This window comes from Crocodylus porosus, unplaced genomic scaffold, assembly GCF_001723895.1.
Source record: "Crocodylus porosus isolate Cpor-Errol unplaced genomic scaffold, CroPor_comp1, whole genome shotgun sequence".
Lineage (NCBI taxonomy): Eukaryota > Metazoa > Chordata > Crocodylia > Crocodylidae > Crocodylus > Crocodylus porosus.
In genome coordinates, this window is record NW_017728939.1 from 7336769 (window position 1) to 7360966 (window position 24198).

The following is a 24198-nucleotide window of genomic DNA, read 5'->3' on the forward strand; positions in this document are numbered from 1 at the left end:
TTCCAAGCCCCTGGCCTGAACCACGCCCCTAATGAGGAGGTGGATCAGGTTGTGGGGATGCTGGGCCCTTCGGGGAGACCCAGTGGAGCCCACTCCCTAAACATCCAGGAGGAAGAATAAGTGGCAGTGACCCCTCCCCACAAGAAGTCCATGTGAAAAGCACCAAGCGGTGACAACAATCAATGGAAATAAATACGTTACTGGAGGGCCGGGGATGCCTTGTTCGCCGGAAACACCCACGTCGCCTTTGGGACCCTGAGAGAAAGCAGGAGGGAGGAGAGATGTCAGTGCAGGGAGGTCTTTGGAGCAGGTGGCAGAGACCGGAGACCCAAGGGCCTCTCTTCCCCACCACAGCACAGGACCTTCCTGGGATGCCAGGGGGGCTCTGGTGTTGGTGTGGAGCAGCCCAGGCCCAACCAACCACACCGTGATGGGAAGAGCAGGAGACCCAAAGCAGACTGTGGGAACCGTCAGCTCCATTAACCTCCTCTCCAGCTTGCCAGCCCCAGGGCGGGCGCCCCTCTGTCTCCCATCACCGTCTCTACTCATCATCTCCCTCTTCCCCTGCGCTCCTGGTATTTCCCAAACCCCAACTTGTTTCCCACCTGGCATTTTCCCTCTATACCTTGTCCCCTCCTCCATCCCTTTCCTTTGGTCTCCCTTCTTCTCTGTCCCCGGTCTCATGTCCACACGGGGCCCCCCACACTCCTCTCCATCTGCCTGTGACACCTGGTTCATAGGCAGCACTAATCTCTAACTCAAAAGGCCCCGAAGAGCTGGTCAGAGGAGCTGTACTCACCGGCCTGCCCTGTCTGCCCGGCTCCCCGAGGGCACCGGGACGGCCTCTGTGTCCCTATAGGAAAAAAGAGACAATGATTAAAGCACTCCGACGTTCAGTGCCACTTCTCTAGTGCCGCAGCTGCAAGGGACATCCGTGGCCTGCCAGTGGGAACGTCCCCACCCAGGCATGGACCACATGTCATCTGCACATGCACACACAAGTGAAGAGAGGGGGGAAGCACTTTCCTGCAGCTGCAGTTAAGAGATGCCTGTGTTCGCACGGTGCTGCAGCCCAGAGGCAGCAAGGCTGACGGCACATGGTTTGCCCTTTGCTCATAGCTTAGCTCTAGCTGCTTTTACATAGAGAGCTGGCCAAAGGCAGCAGGAAGCCTCCCAGCCCTTTAGACACTGCAGCTATCCTTCAATGTGGATTTGAAGGCTAGTAAAAGTGGGAAGGGCAAGTCACCCCTGTGTCCACAGCAGCTCCCTCCATGGACCCCACGGAAGGGCACGGGCAGGAGTTACTAGTGTGACCCATTGGGACAGAGTTTCCCTTTTCCCTGCTAGTGGCTGGATTGTGTAGAGCAGTCTTCGAGTCTGCCCCATCAGCAGCAACTGATGCTTCCTAGATGCAAAAGTCCCCAGCTGGAGCTGTCACCTTACCTTCAGGCCCTGCAGTCCCTGGGGGCCTTTGGGTCCTGGCGGGCAGTTGGTTGGACACTGGTGGGGAAAGAGAAGTGGCACATGCGAATTAGGAAACAATGTCAGACTGCAGAGTAGCAGCAGAAGGGTCACATCCAGGCACAGGGCTTGGCGTGAGCAGAGCAGGGATTTGGAGCTGGCACTGGGCATCTGAGCCAGGCTGGTATGAGATCTGGGCTGGCATTCAAGGGGCTCAGACTGCCTCGGGGAAAGCCACCAAGGAGGCCAGGCTCTGCCCAGTCTCTCTCAACAGCTCATTAGCAGCGTCATTTCATGTCACCCCAACCCCTGCAGCATTAGCACAACGGAAGGAGAGCGCTGACACCTCCTCCCTCCCCAGCACCCAAGCCTGTCTGATGCTCTGGGGAAAGCCCGCGGGCCTGCCTCTTGCCGAGGCTGCTTTCCTGGGGCCTGTCCTTCACCATGAACTCACTGCTTGGGGCCTGAAGAAAAGGGGAGAAGCAGTGACTCTTGGCAGGGATGGAGATGGCTATTCAGGCTATGCCAAGGCAGATCCAGATCTGCCATCACACACACTGTGCTCAGCTGATGGCTGCATCAGCCTTTCCCCTCTCCCATGGACCCCAGCAGCTCTTGGACTGGGCCCTTTGGAGACCTCTAGCCGGGAGGTGCCCTGCAGGGAATAAGCGCTCTTCGTGCATCGACCTGCACCCCTCCGCGATGAAGCCCCCGCAGTGCTAGGCTTCCCTGGAGAAGGGGGAGAGAAGCAGGCAGGCTGTTTATGATGCCCAAGCTGTGAACCTAGCAGCTGCTGGGCAGCAAAGAGCCAGGGACACCCACAGAGCCCGGGCAATTGTGAGCTGGTTCAGCAGGAACCCACAGGGGTTTAGGTGCCCATTCAAGGGCTCAAACTGCCTCAGGAAACCCACCCAAGGAGGCCAGGATCTGCCAGGCTCTCTCAGCAGCCCGAAGCGAACCTAGTTGGACTTATGATGCTGCCCTTAGGGGATGTGCTGGCCTCAGAGGCTGAGTGATCATCCTAATGGGGTGGATCAGACTAGCCAGCATTGAGGGCACATGAACTAGAGCCCCCTGGGAGGGAGCTGCTAGCACTGGTTCATAAAGGGAAAGGCAAGAGCTGGCAGATGAAACAAACCCCCAGGGGAGAGCAGGGTGAGGTGCAAAGTCTGCAAGCTGTTCAAGCCCCACAGAGATCATGATTCCCAGCAGCACAGGGATTGGGAGTGGGTGGGGGAAGGGGTCTGAGCTCTTCAGCAGCTACAGATCGCTGACTGACCCCTCCCCAGTGACATCCCAATGAGAAGTGGCAGCAGATCTCCAGCTCTGGCCCTACATGCGCTCCCTGCTGCTGCTGGGTTGTGACGGGCAGTTGGAAGCATCACTGCAGCTCTTACCAAGAAGTCAGCACTGCCTTCTAGGCCTTGGATGTGCCCCGGTGGGCCCTGGAATAAAACAAAACCATCAGGCACCCTAGTGCAGGAAGAACACTACAAGGCATTTTCCTCTCAAAGCACGTTGCAAAGGGCGGTGATTATTACACCCTTCTTTAGAGATGGGAAAACTGAGGCACAAGAGTGGGGGGAAGTGACCTAACCAAGGTCGTACAGTGAGTCAGTGGCAGAGTCGGAAAAGAGACCCGGGTCCACTCCTTTCCCTGCGCTAGCCAACAGGCCTTACTCTCTTATCTAAGATACTGGGGATCCAGACTCCCAGTTCTTCTCCAGAGAGCCAGGAGATATCACCATCTGCAAGCAGTGCCCTGGGAAACCAAGCAGCTCAAAGCAACACTGCGGTCCATGCATGAATCCTGATGGTCGGACTGTTAAAGCACAGACCTCTGTGAGCTGCTTCCAGTGTAGGGGTGAGGGCCTATCTGAGCAGCACAAACCACTGGTTCAGCTATTCTCATACTGGATAAAAGAACTGGGGTGCTTGCTCTCAGCGCCCACCTCCTGATCTATCTGCGGGGCTGTGGACTCCTTCCTTCCTGACCTCTGCAGAGACCAGCTTTACACCCGGAAGCATGAGCCTGGCTCAGCTGAGGCCACCCCCATCCCAGGTGGCTGCCGATAGGGTCAGCTGTCCACTATGGGCCTGCTCTGGGGAGGCATTGAGCTCCCTCCATTGAAGGCCCAATCCTGATCCCCTTGATCACCTTGCTGAGTCTGCACCTAAACCCACTGCTCCAAGTCTCACCCACTAGCCCAAGGGCTGGGATCAAGGACTCTATTTTAATTCACACCCATATGCAAGGCCCCCAGATAAGAAATGCCAGGGGAGATGGGGGTTAATACTCACAGGTCTTCCGGGGGGTCCTGGGGGGCCTCGTGGTCCATCAGGTCCAGGATCCCCCTGAAAAAGAGCAACCCCAATGAGAACATTAGGTGTAGGAAAGACATGTAGCTACGCAAAGGACTGAGGCAGGGGGAGAAATGAAATACCCCTGTACAGACCTCAGCATCTGTGCTAGCTCAGGCACCATGGCAGACGAGCCCACAGGAATGACCCTGTGAGGTCCAGCACCGAGCACCGGGCTGAAGAAGGAACTGCATAGGTAGCGGGCTGAGACCAGGCATGCAGCAGAGGGGGAGAGGAAAGGAGACTTCACCAGACCTTGGACTCCAAGCCAAAGCCCGCTGGGCGCAACACGAGTCTTTGCATTGGCTTCAGTGAGCTTTGTATCAGGCCTAAACCAGCATACCCAGCTTAAACCAACACGATGCGCATGCCATGTAAGTCCCACCCCCACCCCTGTATGGCTGGTCCGTAGTGGTGTAGGTAGCCTTTCATATTACGGGCATGCTTGGCCACATCCATCGTACCCCTGGTGCCACCTTCTGACCCAGCTCTGCCCCAACATGGGTAGATGGACACCAGCATTTGCAAAGGGCTTAAAAATGAAGGGGTGGAAGAACAAATCCTATGGGATGGCTGGAGAACCAGTAGCCACTGGAGCAGGAGCGGGCAATTATTTTGGGCAGAGGGCTGCCTGCTGAGTTTTGGCAAGCCATCGAGGGCCACATGACAAGCAGCTTAGGGCAGATAAAAATTGATTTTCTAAATTTTTTAGGGGCTCCGCGGGCCGGATAGAATGGGCTGGCGGGCCGCAACCAGCCCCCAGACTGCATTTTGCCCACCCCTGCACTGGAGGCTTACGTTCCCTGTTCCACCTTGCCTAATAAAAAGACTTGCAAAACCAGGGGAGAGAACAAGAAAGCCTCCGGGCTGGGGCTGCCTGTCCCTCATTCAAGGGGAAGACCTGGGAGGCACCAGCGCTACAGGTTCCAGTTCAGGAGAAGCACCGTGCTGAAACAAGCTCGCAGGATCCTGCTCACCCGCCACGCAGTCCTGCAGTGACCCGCAGAGGATGCCATCTCCCGCTCTCTGCTACACAGAGGCAGAACGGGAGTCACTCCATTGATGCCAGCACATGCAGGCTGCAGTGGAAATGAGACTGCTAAGGGGGCTGAGCCCCTTCACCATGGAGTGCAGGAGAAGGGTGGCTCATTGAAAATCAGGCTCATTCCTACACTGAGTCGCAATGCACCCAGAAAGATCCTTTGTCCAGCTGGATTCCTCACCTTAGGTCCCAAGGCACCGATTTCCCCAGGAAGTCCAACCTGACCTGGAGGCCCCTTAGCAAAGAAAAGAAATATTCCTTGAACACAGTGACAGATTCTGAGAGCTTGCGCAAGCCAAAGAGCGCTACTGGGTGCATCCCAGCTGCATCTGCTCTAAATGTTTTGTGTGTCTGCTCTGTCCCATGGAAAGTGGACCTCATATCCCATGGAAAGGGGATGTTAAACCTCAGTAAACTCCATCTGTTTTATTCATGGGCAAGTCATTGCGATTTGGCTTCACTCACTGTGGGATAAGAGAGCATAAATGAAACAAATATGACAATGCAGCTGATGCAAGCTCACAAGCAGCAAGTTTGTTCCTCTCATATTAGTTGTTCATCTGACCATGCCTTGATCTAGAGGGTTGGCAAATGCTCTAAAACCAGCTCCTGACCATGTTTAATTCAGCTGCCTGCTCCAAGACTTCAGCTTTCTCATGGAGTAATAAAGTGCTGAGGACAGGAATCAATCCCCTTTTTTTCTAGAAATGTACTAGAGGGCAAATCCACTGGCCTTTTTTTCCCAGTGTTGAAAGTCTTAGGCCCATACAAGAGAACTCTGTGCATGTAGCAGGCAAACGCTGCCTTTCTGCATTGAACGGCAGCAATCAGGTAGACTGAACTGTGACAGAAGTGAAGGCAAGTAAAAACTACCAAATGAGACATGTGACGTTATTGAGAGGGACTGTATAACTGTTATGAGGGCTGTAAGACTTTCCTGTGTTAATGTGCTGAGCTAAATCCCTGTGTTGGGATGAGTGGGATGCTTGCTGTACTGCTCTGATGTATGAATTCAAGGGGAACTCTACAGGAAAGCAGCACCGAATTCCCACCCAGCAAGAAACACATGGGTCGGGGTCCACCTGTGGATGACCCTCAGCCCACGATGGGGTGAGGATGCCCTTGGAGTGACCTGGATGCATCTGAGGTCCACTTAGCTCAGGGAGATAGCACCCAGGTGGAGCACAGCTATGGTGCTATTGCATGCACCTTCAGGCCTGAGTAGAATGGGTGCAACTGGACTGTTTGTTGAGACACCGAGAAGATACCTCAAGGTGCTGCCTTGAGTAGTGATGGAGAACAGTAGCTCCAAACCAGCTGCAGGAGGGTTAATTCCTTTGCCTGGTTCCTGATCTCCATTCAGCCCTTCCCAGCTCCAGGGTGGGATGCCAGGGGTTACAACAACCTTCCCAGGGCACCTGGAGGATCTGGCCACAGACCTGGTTTGGGTGCTAACAGGGCTAGGGCAGTTTCATCCCCATTCACAAGGGGCTAAATGGGTTCGATTTCTTCACATCCTATCCTGACCCCACCGCTTCCCAGCCAACCAGCCCTCAGCAGCACAGCACTTACAGGCGGTCCTGGCAGCGACGGGCCCTGCAACAAAAAGAGGATTACAATGGATTACTAAAGTCCTCCAACTCCAAATCAGCTTGCGGTGACTCTACTGCCCTTCTGGGTGGTCAGGATACAGCTCTTGCTCTACATGTTTGCATTCTCCTCCCAAGGGTGAATCCAGAGCACTTCCAGGGGCTTCAAGGCCACTTGCCACTGCAGAAGCAGCCCCATGGAAGGGTAAGTGCTATGGAAAGTGCCTAGGCAGTAACATCTCCAGCTTGAACAAGCTTATCCCCAATGAGAATTGAGGCTCAGAGAGGTTAAGGGGCATGCCCAAGGTCACACAGGAGGTCTGTGGCAGGGCAGATCTCCTGAGCCAGGCCCTAGCCACTGGGCCTGCCTTCCTGCCTAAATGAATGTAGCCCACAACCATGTTTTCCTTTCAGGGACAGAGCAGGGATAATCTATAGCTATTCTTTTGGCTTGCCTGGTCCTTGATCCACCCCACCCCACCCCAGCACCCTCTGATCCCCCTACCTGAGCTACAGGAGGAGAGTCTGCACTGGCAGCATCTTGGAAACCCAGTGGGATCTCCCCCAGGGAGGCATCTGTGTGATGAGGGACAGGGTTTCACAGACAAATCTGGAGGGGATCTGACAGCTTGGGAGGCCTCTCTCTGTGACACCCACAGAGCAACAGAGAACTAGTGACCTCAAGGCACGAATCCACAGAGGAGGGCTTCAGACCAGCTCCAGGGAACAAGGTGCTCCCATATACAATCCAGCAATCTCAGCGGCACTAGCCCTGGCCAAGCCACTCAACAAAGGGGCCATGGAGGCTGAAATCCTTTCCCGTTCTTAGCTCCAGGGGAAGCTAATCGGATAGGGAACGTAGGAAGTCTCTGCTGTCCTTGCTGTGTTAGCTGTGGCCCTTCCCAGGGGGGCTGGAGCAGGGTCATTTCCATGTTGCACCTGGGGAAACTGTGGCCCGGAGGGGTTTGTGCACCTGCCCACAGAGTGAGTCCATGGCACAAGTGCGGTTACGATCCTGGCTCCCAGGCCATTAGCCATGGCCATCAACCCACTTCCCCAGCAAGCATTTCTGATGGAAACAGATACTTACAGGGAGTCCCGGAGGCCCTGGAAGCCCAGGCTGGCCCTGTTAGTGCAGGAGGAGAGAGTCAGAGCTAGGAAACCAGAAGCAAGGGGAGGAGGGGGCTGGATTTTCTGACTGGGGAAAAAAACACTCTGCTTTTGGTTGGGGAAAAAAGTTAACAAAACCTTTCCGAGCAAGCTCAATCCATGGGCTAGACCAGTGATTCCTGACCTTGTTAGACTCAAGGCACTCGTCAGAAAATGCAGCTCTTCGCTCATTTTTTGACTACAGAAAAACAACCGGGCCGCTCTCCTGTTGCAAAAAGCTCAGGAAGCCCACAATAGGGCAGAAGGTTTTTGGATGCCTGTTTGAAATCTCTGGGTTTCTCTTATAAGTCACATTTGCACACCTAATCGTGCTAACGTTGTGTGGCACCCTGTGGCACCTTTCAAAGCATCTCAGGGTGCCAGAGTGCCCTGGTCTAGACCCACCACTGGGACAGTACTGATTGACCACTGGGTCAATGAGTACAGCTCTGGGGGCTTCAGTCCAGCTGTGCTGGTTCGAAGCTGCTTGGAGCACTTTTTAATTCCCCCCTGTGTTTGGACAGCACCTAACACAACTGCAGTCCCCATCTATAGCTGGCATTGGGGTCCCAACCCCTGTTGCAATAGTGATTTCTACTAGCTGAGGATCTGTCTCATTACAGACCGGACCCCTCTCCCACTGATGTCGGCTTTGTCCACTCTGCCCATGCTAACAAGCCCTTGTATTTTAATAAGCCCCCAGGCCCTTTGTTTCCCACACAGCTGTCCAAGGACAAGCTGACCAAGGCAGCTCTGGCTAAGTGTGTGCACAGTGCTTGGCATACCAAGCAGGCTACCGAAACGCTAAGATGAAAGTTGCTGCCAGTGGCCCCTTCATTCTGGTCTTGGCCTGTTGCAGAGGTACGGTCCATGAAGCCAGGTCCTTAGCTGGCAGCATCTCACCAGAGATTGCACCAGCCCTGTGCTGATTCACAGCGGCTGAGGGGCTCAGCCTGGTTCCTTTGCACGTCTGACTAGATCCGAATCCCTTGAGACGTGGCAGCACCACCCTGTACCTCCCCCATCCATGCCCTTTGCTTCCAGGAGGAGAGGCCATGCTGCTAGACAAAACAGGCACACATGACCCATGCTTACTTTGGGCCCTGGACGTCCGATGGGCCCTGGTTCCCCTTTTGCTCCTGTCAGGCCCTGCAAAGGGAGAAATTGCGGGAGGTTAGTCTCCATCCTAGACCATTTTTCCTTCTCATTTACAATGTAGTTGACTTCTTCCAGCAGCTGATGTTTCTGCAGGGGCTTCTTTAACCACCTGGTGTTCAGGATTATTAACAAGCTGCTAACATCTATCTCCTCAAGCTGTCGGGCAGGTGACACACGGAAAATACTCGTGTGTAACTTGCATTTGGGGTGAAGTCCCAGTGTCACGAGGCACTTGGGAATGCATCGCTCCAACCTCTCAGCAATGTCCTCTCAGGTGTTTTGCCACCTACTCATGTCACAAGGCTCTGTGTCTCAATGCAGGGGCCTTGCTCCTTGGAGGAGTGCATTCAGAGCAGATAGGGATGTGACTTGGGGTACCGTCAGTGCTGGATATCTGTCCACACTGGAGCATGCTCAGCTGTGTCTGAATAGCACCAGGCAGCAGGCAAGAACCGTGGAGCGCAATGCCAACAGCAGAGTTGGTGGGGAATGGGGAACAGACCCTGGGGGGATGCAGAGGGGGAGAGTGGAAGTGTCCTGGGAGGAGCAGCAGTAGCCTGGCAGAGGTCAGGATGGAGGGGCATTGGCAGAACTGGGGGTGGCTTAGTCTGGATGGCAAGGCGGGGCTGCAGGCTAGGACTGATGTGTCGGTAGGGAGTGTTTGCTGGGAGGAGGGGTGTGCACACAAGCAGCCCAGCACTAGCACAGCAGGTGCTGGAGATCTGGAGAGCAGTGCATTTGCAGGGCTCCCCCAGGCTTGAGCTACGCTGACAACAGCTTTCCACACTCCACCCTGCTCTCAGGCTAACGCGTCAGGGCATTTGTACACGCAACGTTTTTTTCCCTTTCCTGTGCTGCAATTGCACGACTGTTTGCACAAACAGGATTTCCAGATGCTCTCTGATCCACAGCCCCTGCCTTCCCTCCTGCTTGGACAGCAAATGAGCTGCAACAGCTGATGGGGTCTTAGTGGTCATTTGCAAATAAAGGGCTTGGTCTCGCAGACCTTGGCTCCATGGACATCCCTGTGTGGGCACTGGGTGGAGTCTCATCTCACGTACCATTGCTGCTCTGGATTGATACCAGCAGGTCAGAGCTCACAGGAACTTGCTCAGAAGACCAAGGGCAGCAGGGCCTGACACAGCATGCACATACCCCGTTACTAGCCACCCTGTCATCTCTGTATTAAGGATGTGGCTCCTACTTGCACACAGATACAGAGAGCCCTGCAATTGTGTGTGTGTGTGCATGGGTGTGTTTGCAACCCCCATCACTGAGAGCAAACAGCCCAATGTCATTCACATCTCCAGGGCAGGAGACAGATTGTTACAAACCAGGGGCCCAATTTTGCAATGGTCATGGGAGTAAATCCTTACCTAGGTGAATGAGGACAGATAGAGGGGTTTTGGGTCAAGTCCTCAAAGTGAACAAATCAGCCCAGGCTCACAACTCCCCTCTCCTCCATGGAGCATAGACTTGAAATGATGTAAAGAGCTAGAAAAGTGATCACGTCTGCTGTTGCTGAGGGAATCATTGACTCCAGGCTCAGATGCTGCAGGGAGGTGGGCTGATATACAGCAGAGTCTAATCACAGTCATGCCTAGATCCATCTGAAAGGACTCCATGAACCTCAGCAGAGCGCAGGGGAAAGCTGGGCCTGTCTCACTAAAAAGTGGATTATGTAGCCACAGCTGGATGCTAAACTATGCACAGTGTTAGGTCTACTTCCAGCTGCTTTGCTAAAACCCATGTGCTCAACCCAGCTCTGCTCTGCGAAGATTTGTTCTTTTGCAAGAGGATGCATTATTATAATAACTTCCTACTACTCCATTTAGTATTATGGAGGGGGTGGGGAACGAATCCAACAGGTGCATGAAGCCACTTTCAAGGGCAAAACATAGGTCCCTGCAGTTTAATTAGGCTTATTTTTGACTCTGAGTTGCACACTTTAATCCCTGGTTAGAGCTACACCCAAGAGGTGTGTCTCCCAGGCACCAGCCATGCTCAAACAGCCCCTGGACACTGCAAGCACACACAATGCACCCCACATTCATACTCACATGCACCCACTCTCACTCCCACCACTTTTTTACCCCTGTAGGAATGTAATCCCCTCCCCAAAACGAATCAAACATCCCAGCACGCCCCAGCCAACAGCAAATATTCCAGTGCACACAGACGCACTCTGATAACACATGAAGACGCCCCTCACTCCCCGTCCTCCAGGACAGCACTGAGGTGCAAGGGTATGTCTAGCAGAGGGAGCGGACAGAAAAGCTGGGACTCAGGAAAGGGTTAAAATGTATGGACTGTGCATAGCCCAGGGCTGCAATAGTGGAGGGGGAAGAGGCAACAGCACCACATGTCCAGGAAGATAGGGAGCGAGGGCAGGTGTGCAATACTAGGGGACAATGAGAGGGGGTTAGAGCTAAGTCTACGCAGCCAAACCATATGTGGAGGAGTCTGAACATAGAGGCAAAGCCCTGTCACCCAAGGACTGGCTCTCACGGCACGCATACTTACATCAATGCCTGCCTTCCCTGGAGGCCCATCTGGGCCCGGAGGTCCTGGTTCCCCCTTGGAGCCCTAGAAAATAGGCATTTGGACAAATTCAAAGCCACTTTCTGGAAAGGCGTGGACATACAATGGGTTGGGAGCAGATTGGAAGGCTGGCCACATACTCACCGGGGACCCGGCAGCGCCCGGCGGGCCCTTGTCACCCTGCGGGGGGGAAAACAAGAGGATTATCAGCAGAAAGCAACATCGGTTTCTGCAGCATCTCTCGATCTTAAAGGCCATACAGGCCCAGCCAAGATGCTGAGGTGCTGCTGTGCAGAGCCGACACGCATCCAGCCTGACTAAGAACCGACCTCCACACCCCGAGACTAGAGGCAGGTCTGTGCTGCTGGAAAACTCCCATCCAGGCCCATGTCCAGCCTCTGAACAGCTCCTTCTCCCTGTGCCGAGTCATTTCTCTGGTGTAAAATTCAGCCAGGCTCCAATGCATTCAGGAATAGCAGCAAGCACATGGCAAGGGGAAGGCCAGGGGAGCAAAGGTGTTGCGGGGAAGGGGCTGCAAGACCGACCCTCCATCCTGTCTGGGTGCTACATGCATGGAGAAGAACCCCTGGGCAGGAACCCAGGGCTCCCCCTGCTCATTCCTGGAAAGCAGATTTATCTCCAGGGCTTCCCTGCACCTCCAGCATGCTGCTCTGATATCGCTGGATTGTGCATCACAGGGTTTGGGATGGAGCCACCAATTCTGGGAGGGAAGATGCCCAGGACACACTCCCCAGTGGAAGAAGGGGGAGCCGCTCACTTGGAAACCTCTAACATAGAGCGATCCCTCCATGCCCCCGTGCTGTGAAGCCACCCCTGGGGCATGGCGACTGCTAAACACCCATGCCGTGATGGTCCAGAACAGGATGGGGAGAACACTCCAGCCATCAGAAGGAATTTGGGCGGGGGAGAAAGACTCAAGCTGGAAAGTAACCACTGCAACTGGCTCTTACCACCCAGACCTCCCTTGTACCTCATGCCTAGGGGATGGGGTGTTAAGCAGTCGGACACTGCTGGTCTGGCTGGATTTAAGGGCTCTGCCCACACTGGATTCAAGCACAGGTTAGGATACACCCTGACTGTCCTTTTGATCCAGCCTGCAGGGATAGGACTGCAGCAAGCAACCTCTGGCTGCAGGACCTCCCCCTCTCATTCATCTCTCCCTCAGAAAGGGACGATCAGTCTTTGAAGCCTCCAAAGGCCCCTCAGGACACCAGAGCTTCAGTGTTCATAAAGCCGTGCAGCCAGAGAGGCTGCATCACCAGCCACCAGCTGTGCATTGGGGTATGGAGACCTTCCAAGCAGGCACATGGGCAGCGCCACGCCGGCCCCTTGGAGATGCCACTCACGCCCCAAGCAGCTGGCATCGCTGTCCAGGCTTGGCTTGAATGCATTGCAAACCTTGGAGAGGGACGGCTTGTTAATGCCCACTAACCCCGCCCCGCCGCCCAGCTCCCATGGGGTGGTCTAAAAGGAGAAGGTCACTGCGTCTATAAATAACCCTAGATAATTCTCCAGGGATGGGGCATATGGGGCTGGGCCCAGAGAACAGGTCAGGTCTTGATACCTTAAAGGGTTGGTTAGGTTCCAGGCTCCACCCCACCGAGTCTCAGGCTGGCGGGTATTCGCGCTCAGACGCCACGTGTCCAGCAAAGATCTCCAATCTGCTCAGCCAGAGATCACCCCATTGCAGGAGCATCCTGGTCCCTCCCACACACAGGCCCCAACCCCTGCTAAACCCTGTCTGCCCCATTGCAGCTTTTGATCCAGATCCTTTGGGGCCAGAACCATCCTCACCACCCCTTCTTCCTCCCTTAGGACCCAATCTCCGCTTCTCATCTTGGGCCCTGATCCTATAGGACTTTCTCTTGGAAGCTGATGGGAGCAACCTTAGCAGGAGAGGCCCAGGCTGGGGCTCTCTGCCGGGAGCTGGACAGAGGTGGCTTTGCTCTGGACTGATCCTTTTCCAGTGCATTTCAGAGGTTTGCATAGGTCACTACCATCCTGAGCAGATTAGCACAGACTCTAAGGGGCAGAGCCAGGGTGAGTGGGAAAGCAAGTGTTATTTTAATTACTAACCACAAAATTTCCCCCACAAAAGGCATTTTAGGTCCAGTTTTCAAAGGTATTTCAGAGCCCAAGGATGCAAACAGGGATCTCCTAGGATCTTCAGAACCTCTCTAAAGCCGACTTATTAATGCAACCCTGGCACTTTTGCCTATATATGTATATGTATTATGTATGTATATATGTGTCCCAGAAGCAATGGCCTGTACAGTCTCAGCTTCTGGCAGCTTTCCCCCTTGCCTAGGATGTTTGGAAATGGTCCAGGAGGCCTAACCCCACAAGTGTCTTGGCTTCGAGGCCATAACAGTGAATGGTCCATTGTTTGTATTGCAGTGTAAGGCAAAAGCCTCAGTCAGAATCAGAGCCCCACTGTGCTGGGAGAGGCAACAACACAGAGAGAGACCACCACTGCCCTAGAGGAGCCAGGGGAGTCAGCAAGGAGGGGGTTGCAGAGAACTGGGACAATCCCACCTTTTGGGTAAGTGTCCGCTGAGCAGAATTTGACAGGGTTTGTGTCTTGAGACTCACTGACTGCAAGCTCAGCTGTGACCATTAGCATCCTAAGAGTCTGGGTCTGACCAAGACCTTGCCTCCGATTGCGGCCAGAAGCAAATGCTTCAGAAGAAGAGCACGAGAACATAGGGCATGTGGGGAGTGATCCGTCCCCGCCATCCAAACCCCGTGTAACGCCAGCCTAAGAGCTGTGCTCGATGATTCCCGCATTGAGAGCAGGACGCGCACGGACTTACCCGAGCTTGCATCAGGCCTAACCCTCTTCCCTGACCTGGGAATAAATAGGGCTTTGCAGAAGCAGCCCAGTAAAACCACATGTGCTGAAAGTACGTGCTCCAGTACCCTCTGCCGCCCACAGCTGAGAACTGCAACTCTGAGCCTATACACAATGCCCCGCTTTGTATCTATGCCTGACTCCCTCCCTCCTCCTTCCCACTTTCTCAGCTCAGGCTTCTGGACTGAACTGCATACTCACATCGATGCCATCAGATCCTGGCACTCCTGGAGGACCCGGGGGCCCTGGTGGTCCAGGATCTCCTGGTGGACCTCGCTACAGAAACAGAAAGAGAAGCACATGCCCCCCATCAGAAAGAGGATCACGGTGACGGCTTCCAGACCTGACAACCCTGAGAGGCGGCAGGGCTCATGCAGACTCTAGCAGGACTAGTACCGACAACGTGGGCTCTTAGCACGGGACAGCCAACTGCTGCCATGGGGTGTCTGTCCCCCTGCGGGCCCATTCCCTAGGGAGCTGGGAACGGCGCCCCGTGAGACGAGATCTGCAGACCAGACAGCTCCGGACAGGGGATGTTTCAGCTGCTTCCCCCTTTCTCCATTTGCCTTTACAAAGGTCCGGTCCTTAAGTCCTCCCGTGCTAGCAGCAGTTTGGAAGCAGCTGGAGTATGTGTCCTTCAGGCAGGGAGTTATGAAGAGCCCCAAGGAAATCCACTATCTGTTCCTGGCTTTCCCTCCTCATTCCCTAACTTTCTTACCAGGGGCTGTGTTTTCCCCTTCTCTGTATAGTAATTCCCAGGGTCTGACTCTGCTCTCAGATGCACCCATGAAAATCAGGAGTATGGAAAGCAGTGAAATTAAAGACCCATAAGTGAGATCAGAATTGGACCCCCTTCCCCCCCAACCCTGAATCTCCAAAAAACATCCCCTACCTTAAGAACAAGATTCAAAGCAAGCTCCCTTTTTGCCACTCAGCTCTGCCTGATCCAGGGTTAAAAGTGAGCCCAAGAGTCCCAAACCCACTGAGATGGATTTAGAGGCCCAACTGCAATTATTTTAATGGGAACTGAGGGTCCGAATCCCTTGGTCAACATTGCAAATCTCATCCTAGCACTCTCCTAGACAGCTCAGTTGTGCCAGCTCCTGCTTACAACGCCCTTTCAGCAACATCCCTGGCTATTTAGCTCAAGCCAAGCGATCTTTGCAAATACAGCCTGGTCCACAACCCTGCTTGCCTACGGGGCCAGGAGAAGGAAAGAGTTTCTAAGAACCTAAATGGCAGTCCAGGGATCCTTGGAAGTAAAAGCAGATGAACTGGGTGCATGGGAGAGGGTCACCGATGGCTTGGGAATGTATTTTCTACTTCTCAGGGCTCACTGATTTGAAAGCACAGAGGACATTTGGTTGTGCAGATTTGTTAGCAAAAAACCCAAACAAACCTTATAAATAAAACACCAGCCTCCCAGCAGGGAAGAGGTCAAGTTTTCCTGGAAGGGCCCGATGAATAGGCACCTTTGTCCCACACAAATGAGTTCCCAATGCTTCTTTGTTTGGAGAGCTCCCTGCCCCACTCACTGATGTCCACTCGACATCGAGCCAGGTTCTCACAGTGGGTCCAGGGACCTGCAAACCTCTGGGTAGCCCCGAAGTGCCTCCATGCAAGTGAGCAGGGCTCTGGCCAGGCTGCCCTCCTCTCTGCTCTTCCATCTTCTGCTCCGCTTGCGGCTGGGGAAATTTCTTTTAAAATTCATCCTTCCACGCTTTTTAACTGCAGTTGATTTGTGCTGGTGCCCCCATTGGAGGACTGTTGTTCAATTCAGAGGGTTAAAGCCCTGGCTGGAATAAAGCACTCAGACTGGGGCAGGGAGTAGGGGGCATACCCCATCCTACCAGTACTGACTTTGATCCACGACTCTCTAAAACACCTCCAGGACCACATTTTCCTCTGCTGTTGCAATGCTTCTGGCTGCACAAGTTCCTCCAGGGAGGTGAAGAGTCCCCTGAAATCATCCTGCCATGGGCTGTATTCACCTTAGGCCTCTCTGCAAAGATCCCTGGACCCACACAGGCCTTTGGTCCCTCTGCAAAGCCCTGTGGTCAAGCCCGGGCCTGGCCACAGCCCTTCTCCTGCATGCCTGATGGAGCTTGGCACCCAGATACAATACAGAAGTGCCCCTCTAAGGCACTTCCCCAAGGTGATGAAAGGTGAGACCCTCCTTGCTGGATGAAAACCTGTCAACCCACCCCCCCAGGAGGACTAGGTATTTCAGCTCAAAAGCCCCCTATCAGATGGAGCCAGCGAAGATGGGGGATCCCAGCTAAGTATGGTATTGGAGGGGCCAGGTGGGTTCTCCTGGGTTAGGTGCTGAGTCCGAAAGCCGATCCCTGTGGCCAGGGGTTCGAGAGCCCTTCAAATAGGGGAGAGACTATGCAGAAAGGGGCCCTTTGCCTCGCCCCCCTCCCCGCATCATCCCAACCCGGGTGTGCAAGGAGACAAAGGAGCACACTTACAATCTGGGCCAGGCACAGGCAGACGGCTTGGAGGACGAGGCAGAGCGTCAGGCTACCCCGGGCACCGGCCATGGTCAGGACTTCTGGCTGCCTCTGAAGCGATGTGCGGTCCCTGCTCCTTTCTGCAAGCGATGTGCGGTCCCTGCTCCTTTCTGCAAGCTAAAGCTCCAGGAACAGCCAGGCAGCCTTCAAATGCACCAGCCCCGGCTCCAACAGCTGGGCAGACTCCAGCTGCAGCCTGGAGGAGGGGAGAAGGTGGGGCAGGCTCATGAATATGGAGCGGCTCAGTAGGTGAGGGCAGAGGGATTGGCTGTGAGGCCCCTTCACTCCCTCCGTCGCATAAGACCAGGGCTGGCCAGCTACGGTTCATGGCTCAGGTGAAGGGAAAGTTATTTCAGGCAGCCCAAGCTGCAGGAAGGAGTCTAGCCTGCAACGGAGGAGAGACACTAACCCGAAAAAGCAGCCGAGCACAGAGCACGCTCAGGGCTAAGGGTGTTGTGCTGGATGCTGCAAGATCCCAGTGATGACTTTACACCAGGCAAGCTCAGCAGGCTGGGCTGCATTTGGCCTTCGAGCGTGAGGCCTCTAAGGAAAGTACCTGTGCCAGGGGGGAGGGAGTGGGGCAGGGGAAGGCAGCTTACGGCCTGCTGAGCAATTTTATCCAAGCCGAGGAGCTCGGATATCGGCAGCAATGTGGCGGCAGGGGGCTTTTGTGGTGTTGTGTGGGGGTCACATGCATGGCAGTGTCATTTCAGCCTGCCTCGTCTAAAGGGAGCTGTCCTCTGACGTAGGGGGTTTATGGCCAGTCCTGCCCCCGCACCAAATACCTGGGGGTAGAGAACTTGGGGGAGGAGTGCTCTGCCCCCTCATTTTCTCAGTGCCAACCCTAGCCACCCTGAGGTGGCTTGACCCCAGTTGTCTTACCTGCTTGGTGCAGGGAGCTGGACCCGATGATCTGCTGAGATCCCTTCCAGCTTTACAATCTATGAACCTATGGGTGGAGGTGGTTTTACTTACCCAGCAGGGGAGATCCCCTTCTTCTTGGCCTTGAATGACTTGGTGCAGTTGAAAGTGAAGCACTGCAGGCAGGCTGACCCCAGCGAAAGTCTACTAAAGCCTCCAGATGCGAGGATCTCGGCTACCGTATTTATGGCAATGGGGGATTGCTCTTAAGCTTTCCCTCTAGCTTGCGCTTTCAGCCTTTTGGCTGGGGGCAAGCGAGGCTAGGCAGCATCTGAACTCCAAGGCCTCCAGACTTAGGGCTTGCGCAGGATGCCTGCCTTGCATGTGGGACTATCTGAAGCCCCAGGCTGAAGTCTGGGCGACAGATACTTGCTGGTGGTAGCCCCATACAGACTTGAACAATTGAGCTCTGCTCCATCGATAGAATTCAGAACTGATTTGGCCTGAGACATGAAATTAAACAATAATTTTCAATGCCAACCATAGCCTGGTACCGTGGGGTGCTGCAATACATATGAGCCAGCAAGGTGGGGGTTCCCCTCCATGGGTCAGTGCTGACCCCCGGGCTGGGGGGCTAGAGGCTCTGCATTCGAGATGCAGTGTAACCCCGAGGCCCCGAGAAATCCACTCAGTACAAATCCAGCCCTAGCAAGACATTAGTCAGAGGATTCATTTATTTTTATAATTGCAGTGATGCTTAGACCCAAATGCCTCGACGTTCCTCTCCTTTGGATTCTGTTGTGGCTTGGATCTAACACCGGGAAGGGCCTTTCTGCTTGCTCCTGCTTCCTTTGCGGCTGACACGACATAAGAACTGCAGGTCACTGCTCCAAGTGAGACGCCAGTGCGTAGAGAGGCATTGCCATCAGTGCAGCTGCTGTCTCAGGAGGCTTCTACAACATCTCCTCCAAACCCAGCCCCTAGTCCAGATCTCGCCTTTAATTTGCACTGCCTCTGAACCCATGGCAGAGCCAAATTCTGCATCTTTGGCCCATCTACCAGATGCATCAAGCTGTTGCCTGGCTAGACCGAGCCAGGCAGAAGGGGAACATTGCGGGCACTAAAGTAGCAGAGGCCTCTGTCATGGGGAGGCTGCCAGACGAGGCGGACAAAACTGCTCACTGGATTCCAGGTGAGGTTGGTAAAAGCAGGGGAGAATTGAAACTAAGAATTCACCCAGCGCTCATACACACCAAGCCTTAATGGAGGGAGGGACAGGCCTGATTTCTGCAGGAAGGAGGAGGATGCACGGGTCACAGACCCTACACGGTACCATAGGGGTTGTTATCAGGCTGAGCTGCCCAGAGCTGCCCTTGTGCTCTGCTTCACCCTGTCGTGCCCAGAGACCGGGAGCCTGCCACCAGGGGGTAAAAACAATGGTCTGTCAAGGCTGAAAGCCTTGGGTCTCCATGCAGGAAAACTCAGTGGGTGTCAGCTTCCATCCCAAGTTCTGTGGTGTCCTTCATGAGGCCTCAGCTCCTGGAGCCCTGGGGATCTTTCCTTTCATTTTCTAAGCAAAGGAAACGTATCACCTGGAAACGTATCACTAGGGCTGCCAAGAAAAGCTAGATCCCAGATGCCAGCGTGGCTTAAAGGCTCTGAAAGGGGGAAGCAGAGAGGCAGATCCAATGTGAAGGTGAAGCAATCTCATGATTTTCAGGGCTCCACTCATGACTGCTGCAGCCTCGATATCAGCCGGGCTCATTGCTGCTTTGGCTGACACGTGAACCAACCCCTGATGACATTAAAACTGACCCTTTTCACCCAGCACGTAACCTGTCTCCAGCTCTGACCATGAGGCAGCATGTTACGGGTTTGTCACATATACTGTACATCCCTTCCCTGGACCATGAGCACCCTTCCTCTGACAGGGTGGCCTCTTTCACCTCCCTCCAGCGTGGAACCACCCTGGGGCTGGATTGCAGCCTTCGGCACCTGCCCCTCTGGGAACGTGGGGCTATGTCTGCACCGTGCTGGGCAGTGCCATGCAGAAGTGCCCACCCTGGCTCTGAATACGTTAGCTCTGGGGGCAGCAACCTTTCTGCAGGGTGACCTGGCCACGAGCATTTCCATTGCCATCAATGCCACTGATTGCTACCAATTCCTTCTGCCACCAGATCCCTGCTGAGTCCCACCTCTGTCTGGTTACAATCTCTTCGGCCCGCAGACTATAGGTTGCCAGCCTCAGCACTGGCCCCCATGCCAGAAGCAGCATAGCAATGTTTGTGCGGCACTGCACACTAATTAGCCTTGCTGAGAGCCTCGCAGATGTGACTATACTGCGGCTAGGTCAAGTCCAAGCACCTCTCCCCCTTCTATAATTAATTATTACACGTGTACATTTTTTCCAAGCTGTCTCCCACAGTGGTCTGTACAGCACCTAGCACAATGGCTCAGCTGAGGCCTGCAGGTGCTGGGGGGATCTGATAAACAATGACTGTTATTTCCTAGCTTAGATTTGTATGAGAACGATGCCCAGGGTTCCCAACCCAAGGGGCCCAGTGTGATGGCTGCTGAATAAATGCTGGGTGGAGGGACGTACTCTGCCTCAAATGGCTCAAGCCAGGATACAAGAGGCGAGGAGATGAACAAAAGAGGAAAGAGGAGGAGCGGGGGGCAGGAAGGAAGCAAGCAGGGTTTGGCATACAAACTGCAAGAAATTAAACTCAACGTGACATTTTCATCACATGTACGTGTTACTGGCGTCACGTGTACAAGTGCCCGCTGCGTCCTCTAGCATAACTGATCATGCTCTCAGGGGGGATTTTTGGCATTCCCAATCCAACAAACACCCATCTCAGATCATGAAAGGTTTTCAGTATGTGTGTGGGCAAGTCAGAGATTTGTCCTAGTGATTTCTTTACAGCAAGATGCACATAAAACCAAGCAGAAATGCAAAACTCTAGGACTCTTGGTCTGGAGATGACATCTTTGATTAGACCAACTAATAAAGCCAAGCAGTGCCTCTTGGCTTTATGTACAGCAGGGTGTACATACATAAAGCCAAGTGCCAGCCCCCTGCCACAGCGGTCAGCCAGGTTTGGGCATCTCCTTGGCTCCCAGCCGACGGGGCAGAAGAGAGCCTGCAGCCCTGAATCCCAGCACTGCTGGAAAGCTGCCAATCTAAGTTAGCTCTGAATCCAGCTGTTCAGAAAGCAGGACCAGGCGAGGACGGATCTGCGCAGAGGCAGAGGGGGAGAGTGGCAGAGGGCAGCAGAGAGGAACCGTGCTGGCTTTCTCCTGATAATCAGCTGCAAGGGTCAGCCCCACTCTGCCCTTGCCCTGCCTGGGAGAAGGAGAAACCATCCCGTCATGCAGCGAGAGATTCCGCCTGTGTTACATCTCAGCTTATCTGCTTTCAGCCAAAGCCTCCCGCTGTGTGCAACAAGGCAGTTTCCAGCTAGCGTTTCCCTTTGCAAGCCTCCGCATAGCACTGTCTGCATCCAAACTGGACCCTCAGAGCAGCATCTGCTGTGCCTTAGGGGGCTTGCTGATAGCCCAGGCAAGAGATGTGGATGGAGCAAGAAGTAGAGTCTGCCCTGAAGTTAACTGCCAGTCACCCTGGACTCCTAGCTGAGTTTCCAATGAATTATTCACTCTGAGTGGCAGGGATAGCAGGGGATCATCTTTTAGCTGCTTATTCCTCCAGAGCATCTGAATCAAGGTGGACGGCTGCGTGAGAAAAGCACGAGACTAATGGATCCTTTCAGGGCTCTGCCACAGACTCCTCGTGTTACCGTGGGCAAGTTACTTAGTCTCTCTCTGTCTCAGATCCCCATTTATACTAATATACAGGGTGTGTGAGGATAAATATTTGTGAGGCTAGTTGCTCAGCACGGCAATGAGGGATAGTCGTGTCCCCAGGCAAGCAGGTAGAGTAACAGAGAAACCAAAGACCTGTGCATTGAACCATGAGTGTCATGTATGCACTTTGCAGAGAGTTTGCTTCATTTATAAAGAAGTTTCTATAACAGAATAGAGCCCGTTTATGGCCAAGGAATGCCTCCGCGCCCCCGTGCAGCCCAGACTTAAGTCCGCCTGTGAAACCCGCTGGAGTTCAGTGGAACAACTCACCAACTCCTGTCAAGCCCCTTGCTGCTCCAAGAAGCTGAAGGAACAAATGAAATCAAGTGCTCACTGTGTCCTCTAGCATAGCCATGCTCTCGGAGAGGATTTTGGTAGTCCCAGCCCAGCAGCCACCTATCTCAGATCATGAAATGTTTTCAGTATGATTGTGGGAAATTCAGAGATTCGTCCTAGGGATTTCTTCCTCCTCATCACTTTCCCATGGGGGATAAGGAGGGCAACAAAGCGCTTCAAGCCTAGAGCAAGTTAATTCATGGATATTCTGAGTTGCGTTAGCTCGTCTCCCAAAAAGTCCTGTCCCTGGATCACTTTGCATCAAGGTAAATTAGGAGGAAGTTCATGGCCGTCGGTGGATGTACATCAACACAAACTGATGTCACGGAAAGAAGGATGAGATTCTTGCCTGGTGTAAATCTGTGGCCTGCTTGCAGCAGCTGAGAATCTGTTCTCCAATTGACTCTTCAGTATCTCTCCAAAGTTTTTATTTACACTGGGGTTCATACCTTGGGAAGCCAATGTTTTTTGCAGGATTATGTCTACCAATTATGATAGTTCCAAGCAAGCAAGACTCTCAAAGGTATTCACGTTCAAGGCAAGGGCTTTCAAAAGCATGGAGAGCAGTCACAGGTCCAGTTCCCCCTGCAAGTCAGTGCATACTGGGGGCTTCATCCAGAGTCAAAGATGGACTAAATCACCTCTGGGGTCCCTTCCAGCCCAATGCGTAAATGAGCGGTAACTGAAATAAATGACCCGGGGGAGCAAGGAAAACATTTAAGCTGCTTTTTGTTCTTATTGTTGCCAACCTTTTGCATTTCAGCTGGGATAAGGGAATAGGCAAGGGTTTCACTCAATTAGTTGCCAGTCGGGTCTACTCCTGTACTACAAAAAGTAACTCGTGAATTCCAAACACTGCAGGGAAATGCTTACATTCAGACAAAGATACCAACTTGGGGTGTAGTATTTTGTCGAAACCAAAAATGAGAGATCTTTCTCTTGGCTTTAAGCTTAGGAACATCTCGTTTCCACGGCACCTAAGTTTGGCTCCTGTAAAGTTTATTATTGCCGTTGCAATATTTAATTTTTGTGACCAGAATTTCATCCGTATTACTATGCACACGTAAGGATTTGGGATCAGTGTCACTTTTGGAAGCATTAGATCATTTCAGTCATGTCACCTACTGCTGCAAAGTTTTTTTTTTCTTTTTGACACTGTTGCTCTTTTACTTGCTACTTCTTGTGTAGCGCATTTTTTTTTAATTACTCCACTTAGCACCTCACATTGAGACCTCCAGGATTTGGAAAGCTTGTGTTTATAACACACACATTTTTACTAAAAAGAAAACCCTCAGCTACCCTTTTTCTCACTGCTTATTTTTATCTTGGGTTTAAACTAGGACATTTTTTCCCCATTTGGTATCTCTCAAGTGCTGCTGGCCATTTGTGTGAGTGGCCAAGCTGCAGCAATGCAGAGAATTTGTGCTGGTGTTGTTCTTGTGTTCCCACATTGCATTTCCACTTTCAGGGGCATTAATCTTCCTTCTCTGCAAGAAATACTCTTCAGGGGATGTATTTAGGCAAAGGCATGCGGCTAAATATTGGTGCCCTTGACATGACCGCAGGGTGCTGGGTTCACACTACAGCTGCTCAGTTGCTGGTGCAGTGAGAAGACTATAGATGTGTCTCAATAAGCAGCTTTTTCTCCAAAAAACACCTAATTTCTTGTCCCTGCTCTTTGCTCTGCCTCCATGTCACAAGGTGCAGCAGAACCCTTCTGCTGGGGAGGTGGGTGGAACACGAGCCCCAAAGGCCTGCACGTGGGAACCTGGCTCTGTGCTTATGTCTGAGTTAGAGACTAAGGATTCAGGGCCAAGTATTAGTGAGGCCAAGAGGGATGTCAGGGATGGATGAGGCAGGCCCCCTGGGCCAAGTACCTCAGCAGCCACCCTGGCAGTAGGCCTCCGCTACCAAACCCAGCCCCAGTTTAGGGGCAGTTCTGCTGCAAATCTCCTGGCTCCTGCACTCTGGGACTCCTGCTTCCTGACCCACACTGTTGGCTTATTTCTGGACTTCAGCTTTGGATTTCCCTGCAGATATGCTTCCTGGCTCCTGACTCTGGTTCCACTCCGTCCTCAGACCTCGCCCTGTGAACCAGCCCCCCAGACTGGTGCTGCGCTGCTGAGCCCGGGGCCTCACCCCGGTCTGCGCTGTGGACTCTGCCCCCAGCTTTCCCTCTGCTTTCGGTAATCGGTCTCCCAGCCTCTGCCCTAGCCCAGGCCCCTGCTGCCTCCGTGCTCTAACCATTAGGCAAGCACCCCTACGAGGAACGAGGGGCCGTGTGTGGCTCCTCCAGGAATCTGCATGGCTGCCTGCCTGCCCATGCTCTCCATCCCTCTTTCGTCAGCTATCCATCCATCCCTTGCCTTACCCATTCCTTCTGTCCCCTCTTCTCGCCACCCACCCACCCATCCATTCCTCCATCCCTTCTTCCCCCGCCTCGCCTTGTCC

The 24198-nt window shown here is 53.5% G+C and overlaps 1 protein-coding gene across 1 annotated transcript in view; it reads right to left on the minus strand.

Moving 5' to 3' along the window:
* Positions 1-16716, minus strand: part of COL9A2 (collagen type IX alpha 2 chain) — a 39189-nt gene extending 22473 nt beyond the window's left edge. The window contains exons 1-13 of the mRNA XM_019547777.1: positions 16645-16716; positions 14375-14449; positions 11446-11481; positions 11284-11346; positions 8698-8751; positions 7544-7579; positions 6437-6460; positions 5046-5099; positions 3763-3816; positions 2859-2906; positions 1444-1500; positions 800-853; positions 202-255 (exon numbers count right to left, since the gene is read on the minus strand). Of these exons, the coding sequence (XP_019403322.1) occupies positions 202-255; positions 800-853; positions 1444-1500; positions 2859-2906; positions 3763-3816; positions 5046-5099; positions 6437-6460; positions 7544-7579; positions 8698-8751; positions 11284-11346; positions 11446-11481; positions 14375-14449; positions 16645-16716 (681 nt within the window). The remainder of the gene's footprint in view (positions 1-201; positions 256-799; positions 854-1443; positions 1501-2858; positions 2907-3762; positions 3817-5045; positions 5100-6436; positions 6461-7543; positions 7580-8697; positions 8752-11283; positions 11347-11445; positions 11482-14374; positions 14450-16644) is intronic.
* Between the last annotated feature and the right edge of the window lie 7482 nt (positions 16717-24198).